General features: G+C 57.8%; 1 protein-coding gene across 1 annotated transcript; it reads left to right on the top strand.

Moving 5' to 3' along the window:
• Positions 1-208: 208 nt before the first annotated feature.
• On the top strand, positions 209-9132 carry VOLCADRAFT_105370 (uncharacterized protein; the record flags this gene model as incomplete). Its single annotated transcript, XM_002952100.1, has 15 exons — positions 209-331; positions 378-551; positions 840-1014; positions 1439-1590; positions 2300-2566; positions 3487-3684; positions 4242-4915; positions 5193-5318; positions 5640-5786; positions 6169-6313; positions 6596-6778; positions 6956-7048; positions 7391-7521; positions 7990-8101; positions 8334-9132. 15 exons carry the CDS (start codon positions 209-211, stop codon positions 8454-8456), a joined length of 2823 nt encoding a protein of 940 aa, XP_002952146.1. The 3' UTR covers positions 8457-9132.
• Positions 9133-9650: the final 518 nt, after the last annotated feature.

Below are 9650 nucleotides of genomic sequence, written 5' to 3'. Positions count from 1 at the left end.
GTGATACCAAGGATGTCGTGTAGAAACTTGCTTGATCTTATGAATATGTTCATGAGTACTATATCTCGGAGCTCAAATGCTCGAACCATGCCTTGGAGAAAGTCATCAAGCTTTAACCCACAGCACTCTGTACCAATAGCAGACGATTAGGTTTCGTCTATAAAGGATTGGCCGTGCTAGATCTTGCTTGGCGTCATTTCGGGGAAGAATGGCAGCTGCGGACGCCGAGTTCCTTTTGCTGCGTTCAGCACTAAATGAAAAGGACCTGGAGCTAATTGAGCTTCGGGAGAAATATATGCAGCTAGTTGTGGGTGTGGCCAACTGCCCAGCTGTCAGTCTACCCAACGCCCTGGTCAACGGGTAATGCTTTCACGCAGGCGCGAACCGATGAAGCTCGCGACAACTGGGAAGTTGCAATGGCTGCCAAAGATAGAGCTATCCTGCAGCTGGAGGAGGTTTTGGTGTTAAAGCAGCAGGCAATTGATCGAATGCTTGAAGCCTCAACCCACGCCGCCGAGACTGACCTCCTGCTGCAGGAGAGGACAGCTCAGGTACGACGGACTTTGAGGAATCAATATGACTCACAGCTATGTCGAACCGCTGGCTCGTTACGGCTGTTCTTTTGCAACCCACAACCCCCACCCAACCTTGCGCACGGCAAGCATGCGCGTATTGCATGGTTACGCTGATTTGCAGCATGGGGGATACCGCATGCTGCCAGGTACAGCTCTGCCACCACACGCACGCATTTATGCCTGGGAAAGGTCCTTAGCGCCGCACCGCAGGGGTCTTAGGACCATTGAATTTCGTCAGGTCCCTCCCAAACAAACTGTCGGCAGGTAGCCGCACTTGAGAAGGTTCTGGGTGATGCAAGGGCTAAGATCAGCAGCCTGAAATCCACCATAGCAGGCCAGAAGCGCCAGCTGGAGACTGCCGGTGAGCAGCTGCAACACCGGTCCCATGATGACATGCGTGTGGAGCAGCTGCGAATGCAGCTGACTGCGGCTTTCCACGGTGCGTCGTACGGGTGCTTCATAGGGGAACCTGCAAGAGGGGACGCACCGAGGTTTAATGCCCGTCGCGGGAACCTAGATGAGTGGTTATACAACGGTGTATACAACGGTGGTCCTTAACAGCTTATCGTTTGCAGGGGTTTTTCCCGAACAACGTTCATGGTTTTAATATCTTGTTTAATTCCATTTTTGGGGGTTCCCCAAAGGGAAGACGAAGGGGAAGACTTCTTCCCCTTTGGTTCCTCTAAAGGGGACGAACTACATTCCCGCACACGTCTCTGCACGGCCGCAATATGCCATCAGCAGCACCAGAACAGGCAGTGGTTCGTGTGTAAAGCTAACGCCACTTGTTCCCCCGGGGGTGTACCGCAAACCAACGCATCCACACGGCTCAACGCACCCACGGCGTCCCCTCGGTGGCACAGAGGAGCTGCGGGTTGCACAGCAGCGCGGCGACTTGCACGAGGAGCTCGCTCGCAGCCTGTCTGGGGAAGTGCAGCGGCTTAAGGAGCACCTGGCGCAGCGCGATCAGGAAGTCCGAAGCCTCAACGACCAGCACGCTCGGACAAAGCTGCAGGTGCGGTGGGCTCCTCGTGACGCGTAGCCGACGTGTAGCCGCTTGTCCTTGGGCCTTTCTTTGGTGGCACGATGTTCGCGAGGTGGTGGGAACTGTGAGGTCTACATGGCCGCATGGCAGAGCTATGCAGCGCTATGTGGCTGCACAATACACACACAATAAAAATGTACACCCTTCCGTGATGGCCTTCTTCCGTGCTCATGTCTTAAAAATGGCATGTTGGGCTGTCCTCACGTCTGGATGCGGATGCGGACTCGATCCATAGTAATCCATGCTTGGGGAGAATCAGCAGATACGGTAGTACACGTGCCGCGGTGCATGTGCGCGGCTTCCCTCCTCACCACCATGTCTGTGCATTGCAAAGGAGGGATCTCTAGGCCGGTAGGTACCGGTGAGGCCCAAACAGGTCAGTGGGGTCAGTACACTAGGCCTGCACCCAACGGTCCAACGGTCGCCAGGCAAAAACAGCTCCGTAACCTACTGCTCCCCCCTGCATCGTCGGAGCGCCGACACCCTATTATTCTGCCTCCAACGCGAGCCGCAACCGATCCCTCAAGACGCACCTTCGAGCCCTACCGTCTGCATCCTGAAAGTGGTCTCTCAGCCAGCCAGCCAGCCAGCGAGCTAGCCAGCTAAAGATGCATTTTGCCGCCTTCACCGATTTTCCTCTCGCTCTACTTACTTTCTGCGGGCCTGCGGCTCTCCGCAGGTGCAACGGCTTCAGCAGGAGCTCATGCGCCAGCCGGCCGGGTCGTCGGTGAACGCCACACGAGGTTTCAGCACCCTGCACACGGCCGTATTGGAGCCCTGGCCCGAGGACAGCCGGCCCTCCCAGCTGAGCGAAGAGCTGCTACGGGGCGAGGGCGGCAGGCAGCAGGCAGTGCTGGGAGCCGTGGCGGCGGAGGACTCGGACCTGGAACGCATGTACGCAGGTACCGGAGCGGACGCAGCCTGCAGCTGCGTCAGGGGCGGGGAGGTGAAGATAGACCCTCGGCTTTGGCAGTTCTCGTGGGGGCGTTGTTGTTGTTGGTGCTGCTGGTGGTTAAATTGTTTCGTTCTAATTTCGTTTACCTGAAAGGCTGCGGTCGTGTGTATGTGGAGGGGGGGGGTTTGCAGGCGGTACTGAGGCCTTTCCTGCTGGCCCTGCGGTGTGCTACTGGCAAATGCCACGGAGCACCGAAATCGGCGGGTTTCAAACAGGTGCTATTTGGGTTGCAGCAACGAATAGGACGCCGGCTGGGAACTGCAGAGCGCGAGCAGTTTAGTCCCAAGGCAACTGCAACACGCCCTTCCGCATCGCGGGCTGCTGGGCCACTTGCAGCCAGCCATACTTCCTACCGCCTTCCACACGCAATTTGGCGAAATTAATTCCTGTTCCCTTCTCATACTTGATCTCGGTGCTTGCCTCCTTGGGGATTAAGCCCGGGTGAGCTGCAAAGGGTCGCTGCAGCCGTGCTGGGCTGATACGCTGATGTTAACGATGTCACGTAGCAGTGGCCTAAGCAGCCACTCCCTGTGGTGTGTTGAGCGCCATACAAGGACACAAGGATACAGCTCCCTCGGCTCCCCGACCCAGGACCCAATACGGCCAATACAGGGCCCAGCTGGGAGGCAGCTTCTCATTCTTCACATAGCCTAGGCAGCCATGCGCCGCGTCACGCCCACGCCGTCCTAACCCCGGCTGCTGCCACCGTTGCTCGCGCAGAGCTGGACGAGCTACGCCGTCAACGCCAGACACATGCCTTTCACCGCCGCCGCCACCTTTCACCGGAGGGAGCTGCCAAGACGGCGGCGACAGGACAGGGACCTGTGCCTGCATCTCCCCCCCGCGCACAGCTGCAGCAGCAGCAACAGCAACAGCTGCAACAAAAGCAAGAGACATCGCACCCATCTCAGGCTCAGCAAATGCAACAGCAGCAGCAGCAGCATCAGCGGGAGTTGCTCGAGCGACAGGCCCAGCTTCATGAGGCCTCCCTGTCAGCTCTCAAGGTACAGCTCGAGGCCCTGAACCAGCAGCTCACCACTGTGACAGCCAAGCTGCAGATCCGAGATGCCCAGGCCAAGAAATACAAGGAGGCCGTCAAGGTGCTCAAGGTAAGGCCAACGTGCGTTTCGCAAAAGTGTATTGGGATTTCTTGTAGGCGGATGGGTGTTGGCGAAGGTTGCCGTTGGCGTTTCTCCATAGGCTGAGTTTCCGGGGGGTTTGTTCCAGGTGTGGATGTGCACCGAAGCGGGAGCTAGTGGAGGATGTGGCGGTATGTAGGCGTTCACGTGTAACGCAGCGCGGAGTACAGGGAACAGGTAGTTGCCGTGAGTGCTTGAGTGAGCGGGATTGCATCAGGTCCATCAGTTCAGCCTCTGCCAACCAGCTTGTCGACCCCATGCGTGCGGCTGCTACTTCGCCGTGCCTTTGAAAAATGTTAGCTTTGCATCCTTGCGAGAGAGACAGCCCAGTCATACACAGCCCAGTAAGAAATCTTCGCAGTACCACACGCACACACACACACACACACACGCACACACGGAGGTACACCACACTACGCACAGTTCACACAGTACACACACATGTGCCAACATGTTCTTAATCCTTTAGCGCAAAGAACAGGCGCCGCTATCGATTTCCCGAACCATGGTCCTGTCTACGGCTGCAGGCGCAACTTCATGCGTCAGAGAACGCGCTGACTGACCGGCAAACCAAAATTGTGGACCTCCACCGGGAGCTCTCCGCATTGAACCGCATGCTCAAGGACGCGCCGCCGCCGCCGTCAGCGGAACCGTCGGCGCCGGAGCCCTCCGCCGCCGCTGCCGCCGCCGTCGCCGCCTCCATGGCCACCGCCGCCGCGAATGCGGCCGTGGCGGAGGCTACAGCAGAGGAAGCGGCGGCGCGCGCCGCGGCGGAGATAGCGTCCCTGTCTGCAGACATAACATTACTGAAGCAGCAGTTGGCAGATAAAGAGACGATGATCGCGACGTTGCGACGGGAGGTGGCGGACCGTGAGGCGCTAAGACTGGAGGCCGTGGAGCGCGCGATGGATGCTGTGCGCAGGGCGGGCGCGGCAGAGGAGGCGGTTGCGAATGCTGCGGATCAGCTGCGCGAGGGTCTTGAGAAGGTTGTGGCGCTAGAGGCGCAGCAGCAGGCGGCGGTGATGGCCGCAGCGGAGGTGGCGCGGCTCAATGCTCAGCTGAAGGAGGCTTACGAGAAGATCGCTGCACTGGAGGCACAGCAGCAGGCGGCGGCGGCAGCCACGGCGGCAGCGGCGACGGCGGCGGCGGCGGCGGCCCAGCAGGCCGCAGCGCGAGCGGCTGAGGCGGAGGCCGTTCCCAGGTGCGGATTGAATTTCTAGGATTGTAAGGCAGAGGACATGGCATGCAGGTTTGGTTGGAACTTAGGAAGCCGCTCTGCCGATGATCCTCGTTCTGCCTGTGTGTGTGTGTGTGTGTGTGTGTGTGTGTGTGTGTGCGTCGTTTCAAGGCTGGTCCAATCCAAAGCCTCAAGTCATCGCCGGGGGCAGGTAACGAGCTTCCTGCATCAAGCCACGCAGTCCATTTCATTGGGCATCTTGCACCATCCTCCTGTCCCGCGGCCCTTTTGCTTCTCGCAGGCGGATAGGGGACGCAGAGGCGCAGACCCGGGAGGCCGAGGCTCGGCTCGCAGAGGCGCTTCGGCAGGCGGAGCAGGCCAAAGCGCGGCAGCAAGAGGCACAGAAGCGGGTGGAGGATTCCGCACGGTAAGGACAGTTGGCTGGAAGTTAACGGGGGCACCGGAGAAGACGGAGGACCCCAGCTCGCCCGCAGTTGGGCCTCAACCCAGAAGAGATCCTCTGAGGCTGTGCTGGGGACGCTTAGCCAAACGATAGCCACCTAATGTCAAGTGTAGTCTTACCCATGTGACTACAGAGGTGGTCAATGCGGCTGCCCGCCCACGCGGCTGGCTCGTGATGGACCTTAGGGTGTGGCGGCGGAACGGTCCTGAACATTTTTCCTTGTAGCGCGTCTGGACTCGAATCGGTTTACCTGCGACTGCACATCTGCCCTTGCATGCTATCCAGGCAGCTGGCTAGCCTCGAGGGCCGACTGGACGAGGCCGAGCGCAAGCTGGCAGATTACCGGCGGATGGTCGAGCGTGCAGAGCAGCGGGCGGAGAGGGCGGAGCGTGCCGCTCGCGAGGCGGAGATGCAGATGGGAGAGGCCGAGAGGTGCGCGCGCGAGGTGGTCCTCATGTTGTGCAGCAGCAGCAGCAGCAGCAGCAGCAGCAGCTCCTGCTGCTGCTGCTGCTGCTGCTGCCGTTGCTGTTGGGTCTTAGGGGTGTGGCATATAGGCTAGAGCTCTCTAGTGCAGCACACGCGCTGCAGGTAATCCGCATCCCTTGCATAGTCCGGCGAGGGCTGTGGGCGTCAAGATTTGCCATGATTTGTTAGTTCCCGAATCAAGCCTCGTTTTAGGCCGCACGGGATTTCGTTCAGGGCTTTTGGAGGGGCAAAACAAGTCACGTGGAAGAGATGAATTTCCGGGGCTGCACCCCGTGCGATGTCGTTTGCCCAACTACTTCCTCCCGTCCTTCCCTGGATGTGCACGCAGGCGTGCGAGCCAGGCCGAGTCCTACTCTTCTTCCATGGAGCGTCGGTTGCGGGACATGGAGCTAAGGGTTGCGGAAGCGGAGCGGCATTCCAAAGAGGCGGAGTCACGCAGCATGGAGCTGGAGGCCCGGCTCAAGGCAACCGAGGTATTGTGCGATGCCGCGTTGCGTCGGCGCCGGTGCTGAGACCCCGTTGCCTTGTGCTGTTGTGCAGCCACGTGGCTTTGGGGTCAGGTTACGCTTGTGCTGATGTCTCCTTCCCGGACTGCAGCACTACAGCCATTTCCGCAATCGTGCACCATAGTTGCAGGCTCGCAGCCATCCAGTCCAACGGTTTTGACATTTGGGCATTGCGCTAAAATTAGTGTGCGCTGACTACCGTAGTGATGGTCTGCGGCTTCTTGTGTGCCTTATCTGCTGTGGGGCCAGGCCCGGGCGTTGGAAGCCGAGAAGCGCGGTCTGGACTGCGAGTCACGGCTTGCGGCCAGTGAGCGGCGAGTGCGGGACACGGAATGCCAGGTCGCGGAGCTGACGCACCGCTGGCGCGACGCGGAGCGACAGAAGCAGGAGGCTGAGATGCAGGCACGTGCGGCGGAGGCCAGCGCAAAGCAGGTGCGGCACAGGTGGGTTCTCCTGCATATCACCACGTCGCTGCCCCGCGTGCTGCTATATCAACCCCCTACGTAACGACTCCTTGGCCATGGACCCGGCTGTGGCTCCTATGCCATACTACCGCAACACCAGGGGGCGCTTTTTCACAAAAGCCGTCTGTGTTGTCCATGCTTGCAGGCCAAATCTGACAAAGAAAGCGAGGCCCTGTCCATTACCCGGGCGTTGGAAGCTAGGCGGAACCAGGAACAGCGCCAACTGCAGGACCTGCAGGTAAAAGGCAGCACAGCGGTGCAACCGCCATTTTTTAACGCACATTGTATGGGCCGAAGCGAGGCCGCGCCCAACTGACCACAGTCCAGAGACATTTCCTGCACAGCGCTTCTTAGGGGTTAGCTTCGGACACGGGGATTCCGGCACCGAGAAGAGAGATCGCTCAGGCAGGGGAGAAACGGTCGTTGCCTGTGCACGGCACCGGAGCCCCACTTCCTGCCTTGTGGTTAGACATAGCCCCGATCCTTCGTCTGCGCGAATAAACCGTGGGTTAGAAGTGCGATTAGAGTTAGCTGTTTCCTGGCTTTCCATGTCATTAAGCCACCGCGTCTCGACATGCAGGCCACGGTCGAACGGATAACGCGTGCCCGGGACAGCGCTGATGCACGGGTGCTGGAGCTGGAGACCGCTCTCAGGGCCTCAGAGCGGCTGGTGGCGTCGCTACAGGCGGGCGCTAGTGCCGACTCCATTCGGTAAGTTACTGCGGCATTGGCACCAAGAGACCTTGGCCTTGGCCTCGGATCTTGGGCCGTAGCGCAGGAAGAGAGAGCTAAGAGTGTTGCCAAGAGAATGCTGGTGCCAAGAGCATCTGGAATGCTGCAAATGCACGGTCGGCGCATGCAAATCCAGGCGCAGAGGGACCAAGGGACACGTGGATTTCGCATGGTCTGTGTGTGATTCGATGAAATTGGTACTCCGTGGCCTCCCGTGTGCCGGTATACCTGGTGCGAGGCCGGCATTTAACGAGGGGTTTCGATTGGAATAATTTTACATATATATGCATATACCCATATACCGTGTGTATGCTAGTCCAGAATAAGAGCCTTAGGTAATATGACTCGAACATAGCGTATCGCAGTATCGCCGGGGTCCGCATGCATTTTGAGGAAACCCCTTGTCTCTTATCATGTGCCCCCTCCTCTCCGCGCGCGGCTGTGCAGTGCGGTCTACGAGGAGCGACTACGCGGGCTGGAGGAGGCGCTGAGCAATCGTGACCGGACGATGGCACAATTGCGGGACAGTCTGCTGCAGGCAGACGTGGAGTACAAGAAGGTACGAGGATTTGTTTTGGTTTCCTTGCCGTACTGTTCTCAATTCTGTTGTCTGTAGCCACTGACTCTCTGCATGATATCATGAATAAAGTATCACAGACTGAAGGACAGCCACCATTATAACCCCACTTACATAAACCTGCCCTACACTCTTTTTGCCATGCGTGCCAATCTTCTCCTCGTTGGCCTGGGGTTGTGCGCTGCATCCCTGACCCCAACTTCAATCGACACAGAGCTTGCAAGCACTCGTAATTGAGGTGCAAACCAAGACTGCGGCACTGCTGGAAGCGGAGCGGCGCTTCGCCGAGCTAGAAGCGGTCATGCAACGAATGGTAGCTCGATCAGGGGCGGCATAGCACAATGTTCGCTGGGAGCGCGGCCACTGCCTGTGTCGGCACATGGCTGTCATTTTCATGGCTGTCATTTCATTACAGGCCGCCTCCTCGCGCTCTTCCCAGTGAGTGCTTGGACTCTACAAATGCTCTCGTATGCAATGAGGCAACACAATCGGCATCACAAATCCATGGCACAAAGAATAACGGACATCTGGTGGACGGGGAGAAAACCTCGCAGTGGGCGCAGAAGACGCGCTAAACACGGCCACCGATGCCAACAAGTCAAAACGCCGTATTTTAAGATACCTGCTACTACTTTGTAAGGTACTACGCGGCGTAACCACCAACCACTCTGCAACGAACGTCGAAGCCACAACGTATTCATGTGTTCAAATTCTGAATTGGTGCATCGCATTGCGGTGGCGCGAAAGGAGGGATGGCAGCAGCTCGAGAGGCGAGCGCTTTATTGACTAAGGCGTCACATGAAGACTTTTCAATTTGATGCCTACAACTCGTTGATTTTTAGCTTTTTCATATCGGGCCTCCCCGCCCATTGGCCCTGGCAATCTTGCGAAGGAATACATTGCCAAGTCTGGCACCATTCCTGCTGGTGCGTGGCATATGCACGCAATGTGCGTGTGACGAGGAGAGGAGTGCATAGCACGGATACGTCATTTCGCTGTAAGTGCTCAACCTCAAGTGTACATCATACTTCCCCGTGCAAATATCTACAGCGCAGTTAACATCCAGCATACAACTAAAAGGCAGGCCCCGCGTGTGGGCAGCAATGGGCTCACTGACGTGCCTAACCGGCCATTTGGGATTTCAAAAGAAACCCCAAAGAAACATCCGCAAACCATTACCTATAGCTCGCTACACGAAGAATGCAAAAAGTAATGTCGTACTCAGCAAGGCAATGCGTTATCATGCGGCATCACTACGCCCACCTCTACACTGCTGCCAAAACCTTTCTGCTACAGCGCCTCTGAGCCAACCAAATTTTAATGCACCAATTCAAGGAAAAACGTTTTGAATTTAGCTGAATTCAAACAGGAACTCACTTCAACTTTCAAAAGCTTGGGGGGGGAGAGGGTAATAAGTAAGCAGCCCGTCCAATAAGAAGACAACCCTACAAGCCTCACAAGCCCGCACAAAGCAGCCGTACGCACCTATCGAACTTCCGTCACCTTTCGCTTCAAAACCGAACTTCCAACA

The sequence above is a fragment of the Volvox carteri genome, assembly GCF_000143455.1.
Source record: "Volvox carteri f. nagariensis unplaced genomic scaffold VOLCAscaffold_27, whole genome shotgun sequence".
Classification (NCBI taxonomy): Eukaryota; Viridiplantae; Chlorophyta; class Chlorophyceae; order Chlamydomonadales; family Volvocaceae; genus Volvox; species Volvox carteri.
This window is presented reverse-complemented; position numbering and strand designations above follow the sequence as displayed.